Here is a 23,759-nt window from a genome sequence, read left to right as displayed (position 1 = left end):
ACACACACACAGAAAACCGGACATTATCATCAGTTTATAAAAACCCCCTGGACGCCCCGGACGGGACGTGAAAAGTGGACATGTCTGGGCAAAAGAGGACGTTTGGTCAGCCTACAAGAATGGGACAGGTGCAAGGTCAAAGTAGCCTTGACCTTTGACCACCAACATTTAGTCAAGTGTTCATCAAGTCCAAGTGGACGTTTGTGCCAAACTTGGAGAAATTTCCTCAAGGTGTTTTCAACATATTGCATGCATGAGAATGGGACGGAAGAACAATTTCCAACCATGCAAAGGCATGGTTCAATTCCTTGTGTGCATTGAATCAAGAACCTAATGTAACATACAGCTTCACATACAGACTAAGTACATACAAGGCAAAGAAAAAAGCTAAACTCAATCGTTCCTTCACTCACAAAACAGAAAATTTTAAAGTACAATATGGTGTACATGACTGTCTCTCTCTAAGTAACTGTCAAGTGTAAAAACACTGGGTAATGGTAGTACCATCCACTGTACCATGGGGCTGTTGAAGTTCACTCACCTGCAATGAGCTGCTGTTTCAGTAATGGTAGAAGCTGATCGTGGAGGCGGATCCTGCGCAGAGCATCAGCCAGTGAAGATTTCAGCAGCGTGATCTCGTCTTCCTGCGCCTGCAGACGCACCTCCATCATGGAAGCTCGGTCTGGGAACTCAGCGCTGCCATCCGCCGACGCATCATCTAAAATGAGACCAAAGGGGTTTTAATGTGACAAGCCTGACTTGGATGAGCCTAACAAACCGAGTTTCATTGGTATGTCAGTTTCATCTGATTAATTCAAGGCTTGCTATATTAAGAACTGTTTGTTCATGACTTGAAAACACAGATCTGAAACATCAAGCAGAGTTAACATTAAAAAAACCCTGACAAAACTGTTTACTGCCACAGAGCAACACATTAAACATGAAATATGAAGACTAAACTAAAATATTGAAGCAAACATTAACAAAACCACTGCCACTGTTGAGATGATCTCCTCTGTTTGCTTTGTTTGTTAGAGCTCTGTTTCTAATTATCTTGGGCCAAATCACATGAGTAAAGTAAAATTTTATGTGAAGTACTGAACATTTGTTTACAGGCTATATAAGATACAACTGGCAAAACATGACATTAAACAAAGCTGAAGTAGCAAATAGGACTCCAGCATCACAAAATTGATGAGCAAAACAAAAGAGAAAAAAAGAGAGAGACTCAAAAGATAATCAGCATTTTCTAGAAACTGTTGGATACATTTTACTTTTTGACTTTTCTTCATTGGCTTTAATATAAACAAAGTACTCAAATAGCCTAAAGCAGCGGTTCTTAAAATGTTGTAAACCTCAGCAAACCCTTCATTTTCGTTGCCAATGAGGATTTTAATGTGGGACAGTTACTTTCCCCCCTCTTTTCTCTAATTTATATTTTTTAAATCAGGAACAACACATATCAAAGGGTAAGTTCAGAATTTTTTAAGTGGGGCTGTATGGGTATTTATCCATAATTGGTGTATTGCATAGAGTTGCTGTTGGCACACCCCCAGTTTGGAGAAACAGGCTGGAGTCCAACACGGAAGCTACGCATTGTATTGGTGTGTATGGGGATAAGCAACAAAACATATATTAGCCACCTGAAGAAAAGTCCCACCTAAAAATCAAACATCAGTTTAAGTGTACACAATATATTTAGAGTATTTTTACCGCTTTACTTTTCCTTTAGACAGGCTGTTCCGACTGGAAAGCCAATAACAGCTTCAGTTCCCCATCTGTGCTTTCATCAAAGCCACCAGACTCCATTGACAAAAAACAGTAATTTTAGCACGATGAACACAGGAGCTGCTGGATCACCGCTGCTTCAATCTGTTAGTTAGTTTGTGTTATTGTGTGACTTTGTTGAAACTAAACTAACCCTTTTCAATGCAAAAGTGAAAAGAAAGAAATCTTGCCCTTGGCCTGTTTGTAATACACCGCAGCCAAAAAAAAAAAAAAAAAAAAAAAAGGTACTCATTTATCACTATAGATAAGAATGACAAACGTATTAGCCTTCCACACTGGGAATAACTCCCTATGTATGTCACATTGTGAAGAATTGGATGTGTGCTACAACTTAACTTTGACTCATGTTCTCAGTGAATCAGTACTGAGGGAGTGCTAGGGAGGAACTTTGAAGAAAACACTGTTTCAGTCTGGGTGGTAGACTGGCTTACTAAACACTCCTCAGAAGAACCAGTGAGGACGGTAGCCAGCAACACAGCAAACTGATTGTAATAAATATTGTGAAGGACTTCACAATTAAAGGGAAGCCGTAGTAGTAATCCAGTCCCAATTATTTTCTTCATGACATTAAGTTGGAAGTTAGAACATGACTTTGCTTTGCTTTTTGGATGAGAGTGTAAAATTAACCACTTTCAGCTGACACTCAAGGATACCAGCAACCTTTCCAATACACACCAACCTCTGCAAACTGAAAGAGTTTTTCCATCACTCTCCGTCTTTTATTGGATGCTCAGGAATTTGTGCCAACCCAACTGATGGAAACAAAATTACACTGCAGTTTTTCCCTTTATTTTGAAGGATTGTGTAAAATCTGCGGGATGGAAAGAGAATAAGAAACAGGAACTGAATACATGCTAACAATTTGGTAATAGATGACTTAAATATAACAAAAATGTTCTGCTTCGTTAAATCACTCTAGTGTCGTTCCTGTGTGTGTTGGCTTGTAGTGCTATCTTTGTGAGGACCCTTTCAGTTTAAAGGTTCCGCGTGTAAATGCCCTGACACACCAAGCCAACAGTTGGCCATTGGTCAAAGTTGGGCCATTGATGAGCGTCTACCGCCCTTGTCAGTGCGGACTGCACTGTTGGCCCTTGTTGGCGCAAGTTGGCCTTTTTCCACCAATTTGCTAAATATGCTTGGTTCTTTCGACACTGGATTGTGTTGTTGATGTGCTAACTGGCTAACCAGTGTCAAGATGTTCTTTAAGTTTCCCTTTTAGAATGACCATTACAGATGATCACCAGCTGCTGGAATGGAGTGGTATGTCCTCTGTGTTCATGTGCAACTTTTTGTCCGAGACATGGTGATGATCACAGGAGGGGGCTCTTGTCGCCTCTAGTTCTCCAACGTTGATTTGGTGTGTCTAAGCCTTCAGATTTACGGGGATTCAACAACTATTCAGAGTGGCTGTCACAGAAAAGCAAAAACACAAAAAAACAAATGGCCCTATCAAGAGTCAACGTTTGGCTCGTCTGTTCTGGGCTACTTAAGAAACACGGCAGTGAAGATGGTGATCTCCATAAACAAGGATCCACTCCCTATATAGACAGAAACGGCTTATGTTAAGGTAATGAAAACACAATGATTCTTATTTTCAGGTAATTATACACTAAAGAAAATATACATATTAAATCATATTCAATTTCAGCCTATATATATCGCCCTGGATCCTACACACTGGACCTTTACAACCATTGTAGTGATGACATGCCAGCATTGTGAGGACATTTCAACCTTGTGAGGATATTTTGGTATTGTGAGGACAAAATTACATAGTGAAGATATTTTGGCAGGTTCTCACTACTTCAAAAGACAGTTTGAAGGTCAAGATTTGGTTTTAAGGTTAAGCTTAGATTTAGGTTTAGGTTAGGTTAAAAAAGAGGCTGTTAACATCCCAAGGTGTAGCTCTTGGTGCATGGGCACAATAAAAACTCTTTTAAATACAAAGCAATGCCAAAAGCACTTAGAACAAGATATTAGACGTATGCTGGTTAGGCCTTGTGGAATACTATACACACTGATAAGGAGAGGTCCCAGTCTCTCCTTGTCAGTGTGTTATTGTATAGTATTCCCTTCAGGTTGTGACCAGGCTTACCAGGCTTTGCAAGGGTTGGAAATTAGCATGAGCCATATGCTGGTAAATTATACAAGGGACTGCTAGCTTTGCCTCACCCACCAGTCCAAAAAAAGGTAATCTAATGAGTGGCTAGTAGATTTTGGAATCCACCAGCCACAGCGACAAGTGGACACAACAGTTAAAGTCCAACCCTGGGCTCAACCCTGCTTAGGTTTTTGTCAGTCATATTCACTTGCTGGTGAGCTGCTGATCTAATGGGATTGTCAATCAGAGTTGAAGGATGCACAGAGATGAGGTATGGAGGTGACTTAGGTTTAAATATGGGGAAGGGGTGTGGTTGGGTTCAGGCAGTTATTTGTGATGGGTCAGGTTAGGGTTAGGGGTTATCGGGGCTTTTGTTGCGTTATGTCAGTGAGGGTTCTCAGGAATATAGAAAGACAAACATGTCTGTGTTTTCTGGCTCGCTGTCCATTTGGAGAGAGGATTACAGCTGCTCAGAGCATTGTACTCCAACTGAGGAGTATCCAGAGCCTCTCAAAGACCCTATTGTGTGTTGAGTAGAGCTACAGTTCTGGTGTGTGTGTGTGTGTGTGTGTGTGTGTGTGTGTGTGTATAAGTGCATATGAGGGATGTACCTGGTTCTGATCCAAAAAGTGTGTGTGCAAGTGTGTGGAATGCCTCCTTCTGTTCTTGTGTCACAGGATGGGACAAAGCTGTGCATAGCAAGCATCAGGAGGATATTTTCCTGCTTCAGCTCAACTCAGCTGTGCTGGTAGTTCTCGTGATTATCCAGCCACTTAATTCTCACTCAGCCATTTTAAGTTTTATTTTTGCATTGCAGTCCAACAAAGCACAAGCGTTAATTGACCAAGAATTCCAAGGAAATGGTTTTCTCACTCAGTAATAAGTAGGTAAGAGGTCCTCAGACACCACTTTTCCCTGCACAAATCCTTTAAAGCCTGCTCAAATTAAATTTTAGTAAAGGCTAACAGATGAAATCCAAAAGCTGGAATCATACCGTGTCAGTTATTGTAGTCTAAAGCTTCTTTTCCACATGGATCTAAATTCTCTGTCAATACACATACAATAGTCTCTAGCAATTGTATTGCTCTGGACTAACTTTGTGGAAATCTTAGACAGTAGTCTGGCTTACAGGGTGTAGACTGCTGGTATAAGCCTGCCATTGGCCACCAATTTTAGATGGATTTCTTTTTCTTTCCTGCCTGTTACTGTTTTTAAAATCCCAGTTACTGCATGAAACTATTTTAGCATAGTAACCTACACGCTTTGGGTGTCAACAGTTAATTGGTTATCACCAAGAATATTTTTGATCGGTTTCACACGTCGGTCTATGGGTTAATTTGCTACCCTTGAGTTTACTGCACGGTACAACAGCGGGATCAGGTGGGAGTATGACAGCCAGCTAGTCGCATTAATATGCAGAAACATAGTGCCCAATGCCCATTGTGCGGTAGCCAAATGAGGTGGGAGCTAACGTTGTTATCCATTCAGTGCAAGGCAGCCAAGGCTAACGTTAGCTAACCAGTGGCGACTGGAGAGTAACCAGCTAACCAGCTAACCAGTTAACCAGCTGTCAGCAAAGACAACAGAGAGCAAAATAAAAGGCAAAACATTTGCTTCACAAAACGTTAAAATTTCACCACCTCTAAATGGATAGCATTTTGAAATGCGGGACTAAAGCTCACTGAGTCAATGGAGCACCAGGCCAAAAGTAAGGGCCTCTTGTATTTGTATACTGTAAATAAAATTAACTTAAACTGACTACACACTAAAACAGCTCTTAATGCTTCATGGTGAGTTTTCTTTGGCAGGAATTTAGCCATTTTAAAGCCAGAGCTCACCCTTCTTTGTGTAAAAGTTCCCTCCTGACACTATTTTGCAAGAGCACCATTGCTGCGGCCTGGCACCACCCAAGACAATTGTGATAGTAGAAACACAAACAACCCAGAGTATTGTTTTTTTACCCTTAGTGTGGAATAATGATAGGTTCAGCCAGACCTATCTTAAGCGCTGACTGTGCAGGACTAAATGGAAGCAGCAACACTGCCAAGTAAAGCTCAGCTTAGGATGTCCCTATCTTAAAGTGAGACTACCATGAACTCTCCAATCATATTCACCTCAGCTGCAGAAAGAACAAGACCTTTATTAGAAACCGAGTTTTATTTCTATATCCTGTTTTATGAATATATGTTTTCTTATGAATATATGTTGTATCGAATTTTAGTCAGATGCCTCCCAAGTAGTTTTATTTTCTATAATTATGTTAGTGCAAACTCAACACTTTCTCCATGTTTACCTGTTGTCTTGACAAAACCATAATGTGCATTTCCACAGCATTAATTCCATCAGTGTAACAATACAGTCATGTCATATTCACTACTCTGTCTCACATTCTCTTTTTAGCAGAAATACAACTTAATTCACTGCAACCAGTTGCTTCTAATTTGACTTTTTTTTTCAAACGCTGTGTCGAGTGTGTTAGGGTTAGAGTTGGGGTTTGTTGAAGGTGGCAGTGCTGTTTGGGCTGAGAAAGCCATGTGTAAGTAAGGTAAAGGAGGTTATTGGGTTGGTGTGGGGAACATGAGACCTGGCATTAGGGGACTCTGGGACGCCAGAGATCACAGTCCAGCCTCCTGGAGGTGTCATGGGACCAACTAGACGGAACACTGGTGAAAGGAGGTTCCCACCCGATGACCCGAAAGACATGTTAGTTATCACTGCTCACTGGTCTGTATAGTTAAGCCTTGCCACAATAGCTTATCATAGGGCATAGGAGGTGATTCACTGAGTGCTGATCCTTTCTCTAGAGCGCAAACTTCTTGTGTTTATTTGAATTGGGGGTTGTTTGACAAAAGGGGGCACAAGAATTGTGAGGGCACAAGAATTGTGATTTTTACTTAAAATAAATTTCTGTAGGTTGTTAAAAATGTTATGTTAATGGTACAGAAAAAGCAGACAGTTATTTTTTCGTTCGTCTTCAAATTAGGCAAGCATTTGGGCACATTTTAGAATTTAATGACATATTTTTTAGCTTTGCAAGACCATAGTTTTTGTTGAAACTGTATACACCATCACCCAGAGACTAAGGTACGGGTTATGCTCTATTAGAACTAGTTCATACAACATGTTGCCATTTCAAAAGACCTGCTTTCATATGAGTTGTGAACAACAACGGCTTTACTGGTACACACTGCAGACAGTTCTCCAATGCTGCAGACTGAACATTAATAATAACCCAGCAGATCTCTCCACTTTTTCCTTTCTTTTTTTCTCCCCCTTGCTACGCGACACAACTTCCGTTTTTGGAAAAAAATTATATCAAGAACACTAAAGATGACCTGTACTTTGGTGTCCTTGGTCAAGACCAAAGCACACTATGGTTTATTCAGTTCCTATGCATTCAGAGTTCACACCACTTTATTATATACACACCAAAAGTCATGGGGTCTGAAAGGCATCAGTACTACACAGAGCCACGGGGGGAAAAATCTAAACAAAGTTTATTCTGGTAACAGAGTGATGTGTCACTTAACAGCACTCCACGGTTTTATGAGGTGGTCTGACCAGAAATGAGCTGACAAAGAATAAAAAGCATTAGGTGTGACTGCAACTGGACTTCATTCATTACAAAAAACACACAAGACCTGAGAGACACAGTGGAAGGAGAAGATGACCACAACACCAATATCCTGAAGTTAGTCTGCATCACCACAAAGAAAAAATTTTAAAATCCAAACCTCCAATGCTGCCTTACCCACGTAACAGAGCCTGGCAATGTTGTGGCTTCTCAGTGTGAACAGGGCTTATATAAAACTACTGGTACCTAAAGGAATACTCATCCACAAAATGACCATTTGCATATCAGTTTCTCACCCTGTATTATGCTGAATTCCTGAAGAAAACTGTGTTTCCCTTGCATGCCTCAACAGTGAACAGAGAATCCAAAAACAGAGGAAAGTCTTCATTAATTGAAGTAAAGGGGGACCACATTTCACAACAGAAAAACTATCAAAACATATATCCACAAACTCTCACACAACTCGTGCATTATAATCCAAGTCTTATTTATCCAGTGGTACTCTCAATACTTCCCAAACACATGCATTTTCACTAAAACCTAAAAATTTATAAAACCTCTGCTTAGGAGTAAAATCCACAAAGAAATTCATTCTTATCAAGGCGCCTCTGTGGGACAGGAAAGGCTGGTGTATGGAGATGATTTCTCTGATCAACTGATTCTCCTGCCACTGTCTCAGCTCTTGTAGGCTGACATCAAATCTTCATGTTTCCTTTATGTTCTGAAAATGACTCATCACTGGTTCATGAACCCATTTCTAAGAAATGATAAATAACTCCCACTTGGCAAGCATTCAATCTCTACTGCTTCACTGGAAAATTACATCAGTCTGACATTTTGATTAATTGATTTTTAAAACATGTAACGGATCTTCTCATGTATTTTCACATGTGAGCTGAGCTGAAAACACCTGAAGAATAAAGCTTGCTGCTTTAAAGGGAAACTTTGCTTTGCAGCTCAGTCATTGCAGTGTCTGCAGATGAACGGAGTCCGCCTCCCCCTCACTGCTGCAACGCCTGAAACTCCCTACTCATGTATCAGCAAAAGTTCACAAGTTGACATCGATGGCACGTTTTGCACCACACAATGGACTTTTGCCCTTTAATTCTGCTGTCACATGGAATTTTTCTGCCATCCTCCACAACAGAATTTACAAACAGATGTAACATAGCTCCCTCACATAAGGCTAAAAAACAGGGTGATCTGGACAATTACTGGACATTACTAGAAACATTACATAAAATCATAAACACAAAATTACTTTATTTAATATATCTAATTCCATTCTTTGTAAACAATGCAGCAACAATAAGGTATCACCATTGCAATATGCATGTTTCGTGTTACTGTTCTGCAGTTCTGTCAGACAGATTTTTACGGTCCTTTCCAGAAGATATTGTCCATCGCCATGTACGTCTGCCTGATTCCATGTGATTGCAGCAGAATTCAAAGGGGGCTGACAAATTGTTTTCTTCACCTGATCTGGGAGCTTGTCAACTATGCTGAAGTTGAATCAATGGGATTCAAAACGTTGGCCATAAAGAAAAACTGTGGGTCGTTAATTCTGGAAGACTAACACCAAAACATAAATTTTACAGCTAGTAATTAGGGATGCATGATATTGGATTTTTTGCCAATATATTACAACTTATTTGGCTGATAACTGATATCGATTTCGATATATTCACTTTTTTCCCTAATTATAGTGTTCATCAACTCTCCTCTGTAGCGGAATTTACATCATATTACGCATGCATACTCTTAAGGCCCGAACATACTCGGGCGGAACGTACGCGGAACGGACTCCGTGGAGGTCCGTGCGGACTCAAAGCGGACGTCCGCAAGCCCTGTGCGTGCAAAACTCAGATTTTAAGACCGCGCAGACTCCACTCCGCGCACCAGTGACTGTTCAGCATGTATTTTTCACATCACGGGGATTTTTCACGGGCATTTTTACAGGAAACTACAACACGGAAGTGCGCTTGACTATGAAAGCCCGAATGACTGCGGACATTCCTCGTGGAGTCCGTTCCACATACGTTCCGCCCGAGTATGTTCGGGCCTTTATCATGATGGCCCACGTGCAGCTGGAAACATGAAATACAATGCTTTTCATTGTATGTAATATTCATTCAAAAGTGCAAAGTAAAATAAAAAGCATGTTGGCAGATTCTGATATATTCCTTTTAAAGCAGATACTGATGACGTGCCAATAATATCATGCATCACTACTAATAATGTAGGTATTCATCATTTTCTGCTTACAAACAACGATGTAACTCATAATAACCCTTTTTAAAACTATAACGTTCATAAAAAATTGTTACACTGTAAGCTAATATGTATTAGTGTATAATACTGAATGTGCAGTTAAAAATCTGATACATACAGTGTCTCTATAGAGCCCTTAGTGAATACATTAAAACAGAGTAAAACTCCCCTCAGATATCTGTAAATGTAACCCAGCCTGGATCTACACCTGCCTCAGTTTACCTGGAGCTGCATGCTGCCGGCTGTATGGTGACAGTTAACACCAGGACATGTCAGTGCCATTGCCAACTGAGTGATGAAAAAGCAGCCAGAGGCCTCGTGAAAGTTTTGGCACACCAGGATCATGATTCACTGCAGCTTATAAAGACATTTTCCTTTGGTGTAACCGTTTCACTGGAACAGGCATTTCATCATCAGCGCTGTTGCAAAATGCCTGGAACTGATCCAGCTCGGCAGTGGAGGAAATGTTCCTTCAATTAGGTCTACTTGGAAATGCTGCACACTGATTATCCTTTAGAAGAATATAGTACAGAGTGGAACACGGCAGACCTCTCTATCAGCTAGATGTTAAGTGTTTTCACTGCTGATCTCAGGTCAAACATGATGTAACTGTTGAGTGAAAATGTCCTTTCAGCACATATTAGAGATGTGTAGTGATCAAACTTCTAAGTATTACACTTCACTGCGTAGGAAAAATAAAACACATTTGTCAAACAACTTGCTCCCAGATGTAGGAGTTTGGGAGCAGTGCTAAAGTAAGGTTTCAGAGCGTTGTTTGTAATGAACAGTGAATATCTGAAGCTTCTGTCTGGGGGAAGGGGTGGGATGCTGAACATGACTTTTTTTTTTTTTTTAACTTATGAAAATGGGTAAAATCTCATTTCATTGTAGAGCTGTTTGCAACATATTGATTCACTTAGCTCGTCCTTGCTCTGCTCTCGCTCTCTCTCTGTTTATCTGCCTCCACTTGGCTAGGAGACCACTGCTGTGGGAGTGTGAGCTCTGCATCAGGTACAGTTGGTGATAGTCCACCCGCGCACACAGTGACAGGGCTAACTGTTAGCATCACACAGCTAACTTTATGTAACAGTTATTAATGGGTTTACGGGCAGAATCAAGCTGTTTCAGTGTGTTTGTTGGGACTGTTAAATGGCTCTGTGTCCAATGTCAGCCGCGGGTGGTGTACCGGGATTAAGGTTTACCAGGGTATTAAGTAATCCCAATGGTATAATTTTCTATACCACCTAAAATACAGGCACTCCTCTTTCCACTAAACTCACTGTATGTAGTGCGCAACACGTGTCACCAGAGGTCAGTCTCCTGTAGGGCTGCCCCCTAATAGTCGACCAAAGGTTGATTTTACCTGCAAGTGCACGTCACACACTTAGTGAGCCACCTGTTAATTACCACAGGAGCGGTTGATATCAGGCGCTAAGCCATTGAATGGTGTGCTAAATTCCCTCAAGGTGTTTTCAGATATCACATTCACAAGGGACAAGGTCATAGTGACTTTGACCTTTGAGCATTGACCACCAAATCTAATCAGTTCATGGTTGAGTTCAACTCAATGTTTGTGCCAAATTTTAAGAAATTCCTTCAAGGTGTTTTTGAGACATTGTGTTCATGAAAATGGGACATATGAACATACGTAGGGATGGACATTCTGAAAATATAATGCCTCTGTCCACGGCCATTGCTGGTGCGGAGCCGAAGCATAAAAGCAAATACCTGAATACCCAAATTGAAAACTGAATACCTACCCCCACGAATGAATCTCAACATAGTCAAATATTTGGGTCCAACTCTACTCTTAAGTGATCGCATGATTAGTCACATGTACAGAAACAGCCAATCAGAGACAAAGATTTACCCTTTGCTCTTTGCTCCTATTTGCTCATTCTTTTAAAAAATCCTTCCATCTTTGTCAGGGACATATTTTTCTGCAAAAATATCTAAATAATTACCTGATCAACATTTTAAAAACATTCATGTTATTAGTGTGAAACCCTTACTCCAGGAGCAATTAACATGTACAGTACAAAATAGAGGTTAAATAATGTCCTAAAATGACTAAGCTGAAAAAAAAGGAAATTCTGCTTCTTTCATATGTTAGAGACATCATATAATATGGGGAATTTCACACCACAATGAACAGTGACCAATGGATACATGGAGAATAATCTCATACAAAATAGAATAGCTTCATATGTGTTGTCTGCACATCTGATGCATGCAAAAAAGTGTTTACAGTGCAGTATCCTATAGTCTTATCTATAATATCTACAGTATAGAGAGAGCATATCAGAGTGAATCAGTGGTATTAGGGTCTGGACTATCCTCAACCTTAACATGAACACAATACTAAAGTTCTCAACCAATAACAGCTTTACATGTGCTTCACCTGCAAGATGTCAATGTAACTGACACAAAGAACTGCTCTGCTGACATCATTACCTGTTGCATGCTGTTATATATAACTGAAACTCCTGACTGCTGTTTTTGACAGAGCACAGTGGGGTGTTTTTGACAGCTATCATGATAGTCAAAATGCCTTGATTAACTGGCATAATCTTGATGGATCTGTTCTTACCATCCTTACTGTTTTTGTAATATTAACATTATAGGCTATCTTTCATTATATCTAGTGCCTTTCCACTTTATATACAGCTGGGGTCTGGAGTTAGCCTGCAAACTCCTCAGCATCAGCTGGGTGTATAGTGCAGAGTGAGCAGTGGGTGCTTTAACAATCTAATGTGTGCTTTCGACATCAGTGTGACACACTTGAAGTAAACTGGATGCCTGAAATTTATTACAAAAACTTCTTCACCCCTCCAGCTGGTGGCACCTTAACTTGCCAATGCTTATAAATATAAATGGCATTGTTGCTACATGTAATGACCTATCCTTTCATTCTGCTGTTCTGCTGTCACAGGGATACTTTTTTAGATAATTATTTTCTGTTTATTAATAGAAACAGTGGACCACCATTCACCAGGCTATCATGACGCCTCATCACAATGATACTTTCCCTGTCTCCTGACCCAGTTATACATGTCAAGACATCATCTTTCTCCAGGAAAAATCTACTGAGATTACAGAAACCAGGTTTCTTGTATACTTGAGATCAGCTTAGTGGGGAAAGCAGACAAGAACCTGGTCACTTACATGTGTGTAAACACACTGTTGAGGTGGATGAGTGCCATAATCGGCATGAGACCTGCAGGCCACTGCCATGACAATAAATTAATGTAACAAGATCATAAAACAGACTGAGTACCTGCAGTGAGAGCAGTGCCAAAATCCATTTAGACTCTGAGCTGATTTGCTTGATGTCTCTACAGATTTCCCTTCAGAGAGTTTTCACTTCCTCCCTGATCTGTCAGAGTAAAAGCCAGCATACAGACTTCTGGCCAGAACAGGAAAAAGGAAGTGCTTGATGAGGTGACAAAAGCAGCAATGTGGGAAATTCGAGGGGGACCACACAGAGTATCTCTGCACAGAAATCTACAAAAAGAGGATACTGAAGCAGCTGCTACGGTCTAGTCACGTTGGGTTCTGCGTTTGTTCACGTGTCCTGTGGACGGCAAGGCAGACTGAACACACTCACTGTCCAGGGGACCAGCATATGAACACATAACATATAATCTCAGTATAAACCCATACTCATGGCATACCACTATACAATACGAGTGAACTTATTTTCCCAAAAGGTAACATCTGTAAACCTTTCTGTGTCCATTGTACGCAAAGCTGTTACTATACATTAGTTCTTGCAGTAACTATAAATTACAATTACAAACACTGACCTATGAGTTTATTGTGATGGCATGAGCAGTATCTACACATTTGTGTTAGCTCATCAAAGCTAATGAATGGAGCAGATCAGAAAACTGTGCTCAGTGTAAGGATGGGACAATAAACAATTTTACTGCATATCACGGTAAAAAAAAACACTCACAAAAAGTTTATCTTGGTGAATGTCTATCAGCCATATCGCTAGAATAAAAAAAAGGTTGGCATATATTCACACTAATTTATTCTCACCAACACCTCTTGAATGTATATATTTATTCAATATATAATGCACATAATTGTACATATTTCTCATGTTTGATCCTATTCTTGTTTTTATTCTATTGATTATTATAGCATTTATATTATTATCAGTCAGAATGACCCTTAAAGGAATGAAAATGGAAGGGTTGCTTTTAGTTGAGCAAGCATTTTATTACTAAAATTAAAACTTGAAACCATTTTATTCATGGAAGTATGTGCAAAAAATCTTCCTTTTGAAAATAACCAAAATAAAGGGACATTATTCATCTGGTTGCAATTTTTTCTCTTCAATATCCTAAATAAGTAAATATAAACAGTATGATAACTAGCAACCTTTACAACCTTTATACCTTACAACCGGTATATCGCTGCAACCCCAGTCCAGCAGCACCCAAAGAGATTGCGAGACAACCAACAATAACCCACCTGGCCAAAATCTTTCTGACATCATGTTGGCATCCTGTGCAATCTGGAAAAAAAAACTCTGGTTGCATATGCACCAACCTTAAAAAACACAAAAGATCCTAATCAAGCATCAAGTTTTTTAAGTTTGTATGATTGTACTTCACTAAAAATGATGTGCACTGGAAAAAGTTGTGTCCGATCTTTGGTCCATTGAAAAATTTCAGTTTCTTAACAAAAGGTACGGTGAAGTGATTCCAGCATGTTTACTGCCATTTTAGGAGTTTTAAGCATATTTCAATAATATTTATTTTATTCAGTGGGAAAGGTTACAATCAGCATTGACTCCCTGGTCAAATGACTCTGCAGTGGTCACGGGTATTTATAGGCTCCAGGTCTGATTGGCTTCAACCGGCAGATATAGCAATAGTACACTTAGATGAGCACCCTAATTTCTGCCCTTTTTGTCCATCTCCATCCAAGCAGCATTCTAACATCATTCATTTTAGAGAGAGACTAAATAGGTAACAGATATATAAAAAGAAGTAACCAACGTAACATTTCCACTGGCCTCCATGCTGCTTTCTACTGTTTAGTAACCTGTTTTCTGACCCATTTGTCAAGTTAAACGAGACACATCAGAAAAAAAACACACTGACAGAAAGGCATACTCATCTGCTGCAGAGCCGCGTACACAGCTCTGATTTTGGTGGAAAATGTGTGGTTATACCATTAAAGACAACAGGTAAACATGGAAGAAGAGTTTGCACGCAAATAGTATTGACAGGAATGTAATAGTGCAAGCTGGTATGTCTTCAGTATCACAGGACCTTGTGGAGTTCTACACACTGCCTTCCTGCAGGCTGTGCAGACTCTAACAGAAAGTGGCTGCAGCATTACTGGCCATCCTAAACCCTCGTCTCTAAGCACTACCTGATGATAAACAATTAAAACATTCCAACCCTCCTTTTGTGAGGCTGTTGCTTAAACGTGGATGGAAAAGGCTGAGAAAAGCAGAAACACATGCTAAAGGCTCGTTCCCACTGCGGGCCTCCTCCTTCTGAGAGGAAAAAGAGTCTTCCTCCGTCAATGAGGAGCATCAAAGACCCAGCATCATTAGCAAATAAACAAGTTTCCCTTTTGAAACTTAGATGAACCCCATTCAACTCCAACAGTCAAACAGTGATGGATGGACACATTTCTCCTAAAACTTTATGGTAAACCATGTTCTCACTTTGTTTTTGGCTCATGCTGGGTTGCGGCCATTGAGAATTTAAATTGTTGTTGTTGTGGTGGGGATTGTCTTTTGTAAGGCTTGACTTGCATGTTGTTTTTTCTGTTTTTATTTCACATTACAGAGCTGATCAGTGGGGCAGGAGCCAGCATGAAGAAGGTCTCAACCTCTCCCTTTTGGCTCCATTTTGTCAACCTCCTACTGTGCGTGCATTTAAACAGAGTCGTTTAAATGTAAATCAAAATCGACATTAAATGGACCTGCATTTGTAAAGCGCCTTTCTAGTCATCCAACCACCCACAGCGCTTTTTACACTGCGAGTCACATTCACCCATTCACACACACATTCATACACTAAGGTGCAACCTGCTACTCAGTCTTTAGCACACTTACACACCAATGGAACAGCCATCGGGAGCAATTTGGGGTTCAGTATCTTGCTAAAGGACACTTGACATGCAGACTGGAGGAGCCAGGGTTTGATCTTCTGATTGGTGGACGACCCGCTCTACCTCTGAGTCACAGCCACCCATTAGAGCTTTATTCCACTGTTGTCTGTCCCACAACTAAACTGCACTACCAAACAGAGCAGAAAATGACATTTGCCCCAGCATCTCCATATGGTGGCAACATAATGATGTACTGTATATCTGTAACTTTCTGGTTTGTAGAACACAAGATTGAAATCAATCTTCTCATCTAAGTCTTGGAAACAAAATGAACAAATGCATTTCCCAAAATGTTGGCTGGAGGCTCTGAAGGATAGAAGCCAATTCAAGCATCCTCAAAACAGATCATATATCAGTCTAACCATCTTCTCCTGTGCTGTGAAGTTCTCATGAGCTGCAGCTTCATTATACACACACATGCATGTCAAATCACTTCTGTAGCCTGGACACAAACCAAGCTTTGAGGCTTAACTCTCACCAGCTGGCCCCACTGTTATGGACTGTTGAAATTTTGCAAGAAACAGGCTCACTGTAGTAGGGGTGGGCGATATATTGATTATACTTAATGTATCGTGGTTTGTTCCATGTGGGCTGTATAAAGTGATTCTATGAACAACATCGAGTATTAATTGTCACGTCTTGTTTTTAAGGCACCAGCATGCGACTCGCTTTGGCGTTTCAGTTCTCTTGCTTTCTCCTTTGGCTCTCACCCTCTCACAGACTTTAAAAAAAAAAAAAAAAAAAAAAAAGACTGACAAACATGATTCGTCACATGTCCTCCCCCGCCCACCCAGATCACTCCCTCCTGAGCAATAGTGTGTGAGCAGCCAAGGCGTGCATTTTTATATCTGTGGGACTCCAGACAGCAACCATTTAGTTGAATTTTGCGAGCAGGGGGTCAACAGTGTGACTTGCAAACATTATAAATATATGAACTGAAGAGCTGTTAGTTTGTTTCCAGCTCACAATGAGTAAATCCTCATGTTAAGCAGTGCCGCTGTAATGTTTTAACTTTTCCCTAACTGTTAGTGTGACTGTTGACTAGAAGCTTTAAATTTTCCACACTTCCAGGCCGAGACGAGCGGGTTACTTTAGAACGAAATCACCAGAGATTCGCTTTGATTTATTTGATCATAACAATACATGATTTAGCTTTCATAACAAAGTAGGGATGCAGAATAATATCCACACATCATCAGTATCGGCAGATGGCAGCTTAAAGTTAAATATCAGCATCGGCCTGAACATTTCTGTTGATATGACAGGCCAACAAAAGTATGCTTTTTTATGAGACTCTAATTACTTGAAATAGGTCGAATTTGCCTTGGTGTTGGCTACTGTCAGGGTTGTCTTAGGGAGACCATCATCCTAGCCAATTAAGATGGGATGAATTTTAAAGTTTTCTTTGAAAATGTTACACTAGTAAGTATGGCATGTTTTACATGTTATCTAATTTAAAGTCGTTTTCTTGTTCTGCATTGTAGCATTGTATTTTATGTCTACATCTGTCACCAGGGCCATCACACTACAAGTAGGCATAATAATGTGTCAGTTCCACAAAAGGAGGGACATGATGTTCTCTGCATATATTGGTATCGGCATCAGAAAGAGCAGTATTTTATTTTACTTTATTGTACAGTAGTGAATTAGTAGTTTAGTATTTTAGAAGTCTACAGTAGTTACGAGAAGATTTCAAAATTTGGAGATTTATATTGTGTATTGCTGAAGACCATTTATTTACCTTGTATCTGCCACACACACCCAGGCTCATAAAAGAAAGTGCTGTCAGCTGGAGACTGGCCAAGACAGTGAACAGTCGCTTGGAGTGTACACATGCACGACTGGCGGAAAACACTACAGGTGGACCTACAGTTAAGATTATTGGCTGGATTGCAGCACATGAGGCAAGCTGTGTAACTGCTGAAGTGAGTGAGTGAGTGAGTGAGTGAGTGAGTGAGTGAGGTTACACCTCTCTTTTGAAGTGAATGGAGTTCGATCAGTTGGTACAGCTCCAGAGAAAGCTGTGTGAGTGTCTTTAAGTTTATTGTTCTTCTTTTCAACATTTATTTACATGAATTTTTTGGCTGAACCACAACAGCAAGGCCATCGCTGTGAGTGAAAGTCTGTGACTGACTGAATGCCACCACTTCCTGTTTCAAATGAAAAACCAAAGTTACATACGCAGTCCAGCCATTGGTTTTGACCTAGTCTTGTTTGTCACAAGCCACAATACACAACTTACATACAAGCTTTTAAAGGTCTGACGAGAACATCATGGGGATATTATAAAGAACTTGAGACAAGAAGAAGGAGATGGAATAATGTCATAACTGAATGTAGTGTAGCAAACAAAATCTTTAAGACAGATGCACGTCAATGAGGATAAACCCTTTGCATTTTTACCTTTGAACCCACTGTTCTTTACCCTAGGGCCAACTTCAAAAAAAGTAAATGATGCAAAATTCTGTTTATTTGCAGTTCCAAATAAATGTGCTAGCACTGAATTATAGATAACACAGTAACAGCAAGGCTCGCCAAGAACCACACACATTTAATCAATTTTTTAGATGAAAAAATAGATGATGATGCGATAGACTGACAACACAGTTTAAGATGGACACCCAAGATTTTGGGGATTTTTTTTCATAATTAGCGTATTCATGAGTTCAAAAAACATGTTTTGTGAGGTCAGGGTGACTTATGACCGTTAATCTATTTATCTTTGAATCCAAGTACATGTTTGTGCCAAATTTAAAGAAATCTCCTCAAGGCCTTCTTGAGATATTGAGTTCATAAGAACAAGACAGACACATGCTCACAATGACCTTGACCTTTGACCACCATAATCTAATCAGTTAATTGTTGAGTCCAAGTGGACGTTTGTGCCAAATTTGAACTTCCCTCAAGCCATTCTTGAGGTATCACGTTCAACAGATGGGATGGAAGGCGCACAGAGTTCAAACATAATGCCTCCGACCACCACTGTAGTCCACACGGAAGCATAAGAATGACCCAATTACTGCAACTCCTCTACTCCCATGTTAACTACACGCAAAACAGATCATAGCAGCCACAGCCTCAAAAACCTCAGAATACATAAAAATTCAAAAAGCATTATACTGTTGACTAATATTAGACTAAATCTAACAACAATCAAAGGACTGAAATTTGACTTTAACTAATGTATAGCTCTGTCAAAAGACTAAAACTACATCAAAATCTGGTGCCAAAATTAGCACTGCTTTAGATTAAAGTAACTTGGAACAGTGAAACTTGAAAGTGGAGTGGCTCATCGCCTCTCTTCTCTCTTCTTGTTTATGTCTGTGATGACAGATGTGAAAAGCAGTAAATACACAACAGATTGGTGCGTGGAGAAACTGAGATCTGTGACACTGATATGATGTCATTTCTCCCTGTATGATGCTGATCTATAAATGGTAACCCTATCAAGAAACCCAGGCTGCTCGAGGTTTGAGGGACAGAGATTTTTTGTTGACATGTAACGTAACTGGAACATTTTCTACCATCAAGCTCAGCTGGAAATATCTGGATGTGACATCACACTGTCTACATCTGGTCAATTCTCTACAGGAAGGTACACCAAACAGGAAGTTAGAGTTTCCCTCCAAAGGCTCTGTTTATTACTGCATTTGCCCTCAGGGAAAAAACCTATTAACCATCCCCAACCAGCTTGGATCCATCTGCAACTGCTGCTCACACATATAAATACCACACTGCTGAGAAATATGGACCCTCAAGAACACAAGTGAGGTCCAAAGCATGTTGTATTTTAGTCAAGACACACTGTAGCATATCAGAAATGTTCCTGGGTTCTGTTTCTGTGCACTCCATCTGGGGAAAACTCTTTTTTTACAGAGTCAATGTTGTATTTATGGTGAGGCCATGACTGGCAGTTTGGTAGCACCACACCCACTCCTGCTGTAAAAGAGCTTCTTATACTTAGCCAGCTGGTTTTATACATGGACTAGATGAATGGAGTGTTTTATTGTCTGGTTTCACTGGTAGTGGCAGTAGTAATGTGAAGGTTGAATATAATAATATATTAAAGGTTTCTGAAGGGCTTACACTCCAACATTTAAGTGTCTCCTCACTATCTAGGCTGTCTCATCTTTTCAAAGTGCATGTTGGGACAGTCACAGTGAGTGACAGTCCTTTTAATATACAGCAGACTATAAATATGACTCTCTGGTTGCTTACCATCCTCCTTTCAGACTGACTTTCAGAATGTGTTGTGTGTGCTGTCACAAGACTAATAACACCTAAATGTCATTATAGCTGATTAAAAACATTTTTGGTGAAGCATGGAAAATTGTCATCACATGTCTAACATACTTGCCCACCAGTTACTCACTGGCCTCAAAAGTAATTCATAATTTACCTGTACTGTCCAACAGGAAGCAGTTTTAGAAGAAAATGTCCTCATGTGAGGTAAACTGCCGCACTAAGAACATCAAAGTAATGCTCTCTGAAGTGCTGCCATTGTGTTTTGCAAGCTGAACATGAATGAGTGAAACTAAACCATCCAAGTCAAAACAAATACAGAATTTAGGCCAAAAACATTTGCAAAAACAGATTTTCAGTTTGTTCTACTTCCATTATTATAGACTATGTTATGTCAAGCTTGCATTGCAAAATTACATTCAGGATGACCCTGGTGGAAGCCATAAGTCGAAACACGTTGATCTGATAATAAAGTTGTTGTTCCACTCTCCATGCACCTTGGAAGTAGGTGCCAGAAATCCCAACTCTGCTTCTACAGAAAGCACTGCAGCTTTTGAAAAGGCATGTGCATGAGAATATATGAATATTTTGTAGGGCTGAATTTTTAAGAAAAATAATTATATGTGTTATAGTTTTTTCGGGGATCTGTACCAAACAAAAGGGTTTTCTTAAGTCTGTAGAATATGATGTGTAGGCCAGGACATCTCAGCAGCATGACAATATTTCACTTAAAATGGTATTTGACAAACATTTGGCTTAAACAAATATTGAGCTTCCTATGATTTGAAAATTGTAATAGGTCATATTGTGATTTTCATAAGATTTTAATTAATTGTTCTGCCCTAAAATTTTGATATGGTTACCACTGCTTGGTCACATGGAACAAGTAACATCCCGATGATTTGGCTATAGTGACAGACTTAACAACACCAGTGAAAGTGACAAAGCTGGGATAGCAGAAATCTGGAAATGGCAAAAAAAAGAAAAAAAATGGCAGAAGAGCGTTCAGCCAGCAAGCTCACACTGTCACTGCACCCAAAGTTCAACCTTGATAATTAGCTAGCTAGCCACATCACAGTCCCTCCGCTTCATTCCCTGCCACTGTGGTCTGCATCACCCGGAGGAGAGCAGGCAGCAACTCTAGAGACAGACCTTTGGTCATCGGCTGTGTCAGCTAAAATTGGACCAGTTCAAAGCCCCCAGCATTGAGTGTCAAAACAGAATGGTGGCAGGTCTAACACATGTAACGGCAGCAACAGAAATTTTGTTGATCCAGCAGGGAGTCTGGACCCCTGAAACTGAGGTTTGTGCTGGCTGAATCTGGGTTGCTCTGTCCGCTGTTTCAGGGTCCGTCTCCAGAGCTGCTACCCACTCTCCTCCGGACAAAGTGGTCTGTAGCTGTGGGGAGTGAGGTGGAGGACACACTGTGATTCAAGGCTCTAGCTAACATCAGCTACATAAACATAAACTTGAAGCCACAGCAGTGAGCCTTTAGCTCCAGCTAGCAGAAGGCTAAACTATTAGCACCAGTTTCTCTCCATCTTTACCGATATTGACAAGGGTTTTTTTTTGTTTATGTTCATTCAGACTCTCTTCTGATTGGACCATCTTCCTGTTTTGGGTAACTTTGCAGTGCAGGCAGTTGTTGCCAATGCCGGAATAGCAACTTTTCTGCAGGATTTTCCGTCACTGAATCAGGCTTTACCATCCTGAGGGACACGCATGTGCATCTGCATATGTAAAACAGTGGGAACGCTCTCATGGCTTAGATTTTCTAAAGCCTGAAAACAGAGCCAAGGGGAGGGGCAGACGTCTAATTTTATCTCAGACCACTTGAATTACAATATGCCCAAGGTCTATTATAGCCAAAATGAAACTGCCTACCGCAGCCTTAAGTCAAATGTAAAGTAAAGATCTTTGCAGTCTGCCTGTGAGCCACCACCTCATTAGAATAGGTGTATGCTTTTTCCTAACCCTGATCCTTTACATGAGAAGGGCTCCCTTAAAGCCCTCCATTAGAGCATAAATGCACTCAGTAAATGTCATATTGATCTGCGTTTTACATTATAAGATACAGACAGAATACAAATGTTAGCAAAAAACAGGGCAACTCCTATACATTCAAATTCCACCTGCAACATACCCACAGCTAGACCTGTCACAATATTTTCTTCTGTTGCAGGATATACTGTCACAGAAATAATTGCAACAAATTATATCATTGTCATTTTAGGACAATATTACGCCACTTGTATAATGATTATATAATAGCATAATGATGCAAATACACCCCTTTAAAGAGCAATGAACAAAATATTCAAAATATTAACTTTTTTAAAAAGTAAAAAACAACAACAAAAAAACCCAAAACAAAACCACGTAATGCCTCATGCAACTAATAGAAAAGCTGAGCAAATCTTCAGGATCACTACAGTTATCCCCATAATGCTACCAGTGTGCTGCAGGTGGCTCCAGGGGATGGACTGTTGGATTTATGGAGTAGAGGATGAAGTTGTTGGAAGGTAAAACTACAGACAATGACATTTTGGCTGGTTGCCAGGGATTAGCCAGCTGACAATTACCAGGACTGTACCTCTTCCAATCAAAAGTGCAACTGCAGGCTACCAGTAAGCTACACTGTGTTGTCTTTGAAGTGTTGTTTTATTTTTCTTGGGACTTGTGCAAGTAAGCAGCGGTGCGTAGGTTTAAAAAAAAAAAAGAGGGAGAATCGCTGCAGCCAGGTCCTATAAAGCCCAAGTCAGACCAGTGATTCCCAATAAAACAACACTATTTTAAAACATTTTAGAAAAAAGCTGCAGCGGTGTGAACTGACCTGTGTGAGCTCGACTCAAGCTAGCTGATGGTGTCACCTACAGCTCCACTGGTCAAATTGCTGGCAGCTGGCTTTAGAATGTTAAGCACGTCCCCTGCTTGTAGCGAAGTCCGTTGGTCAAGTCAAAATGACCACAGACAGCATGTTCACTTACTGCGGCAGTTACTCTGTCCCTACCAAGCACTCTGTTTTCATCCTCCCAGTGTGACGGTGTCAAACGGTGGGTCGTTGCTGCTGCTCACTGTATGTGCTTATGCCCCACCTACTCAGACGTTCTCATTAACTGATTAATTGGCATTGGTTATTTACATGAATACAGTCCATCTGGTGCTCATTTTGTGTTCTTTCGCCATTTCATCACTACTACAAATGCAACTGTAGATATTATAACACAATCACTATCGTCATTCATATTTTAAGAAGCTACAAATTATATTCAGACACAAAATAAGCCTGAAAAGCTGCAAATCAAAACAGAGGTATAGAGAGTTGTTGCATAGAGATGATACACCATTTCCTCTAGTTGCATGGTGTGAACCAGCAGGTTTTTAGAATGTTGCAGAATGCCGCATTCCAAGAAGTTGCATGTTTAAACTTGCCTCGTCGCGAATCTTTGGTCTGAACTGGGCTCAATGGTTGAGAAAACCCTGCTATTTATTCTGAGATCATGGCGACATTCTTACTGTACAAACACGCATGTAAACACAAAGGGCAATATCGTACCATATGTGGACATGACCTGGATAATTTCTGTTTACCTCAATAAATCATTAACATATAATTATCATGATTGTGGCATCTCCTAAAAA

At 40.2% G+C, this 23,759-nt stretch overlaps 1 protein-coding gene across 1 annotated transcript in view; it reads right to left on the bottom strand.

The window, feature by feature from the left end:
• eml3 (EMAP like 3) overlaps window positions 1-23,759 on the bottom strand; it is a 77,706-nt gene that overhangs the window by 41,896 nt on the left and 12,051 nt on the right. Inside the window, exon 2 of the mRNA XM_049567799.1 lies at window positions 542-718. Within this exon, the coding sequence (XP_049423756.1) occupies window positions 542-718 (177 nt within the window). The remainder of the gene's footprint in view (window positions 1-541; window positions 719-23,759) is intronic.

This window comes from Epinephelus fuscoguttatus, linkage group LG23, assembly GCF_011397635.1.
Source record: "Epinephelus fuscoguttatus linkage group LG23, E.fuscoguttatus.final_Chr_v1".
In the NCBI taxonomy this organism is placed as follows: domain Eukaryota; kingdom Metazoa; phylum Chordata; class Actinopteri; order Perciformes; family Serranidae; genus Epinephelus; species Epinephelus fuscoguttatus.
This window is presented reverse-complemented; position numbering and strand designations above follow the sequence as displayed.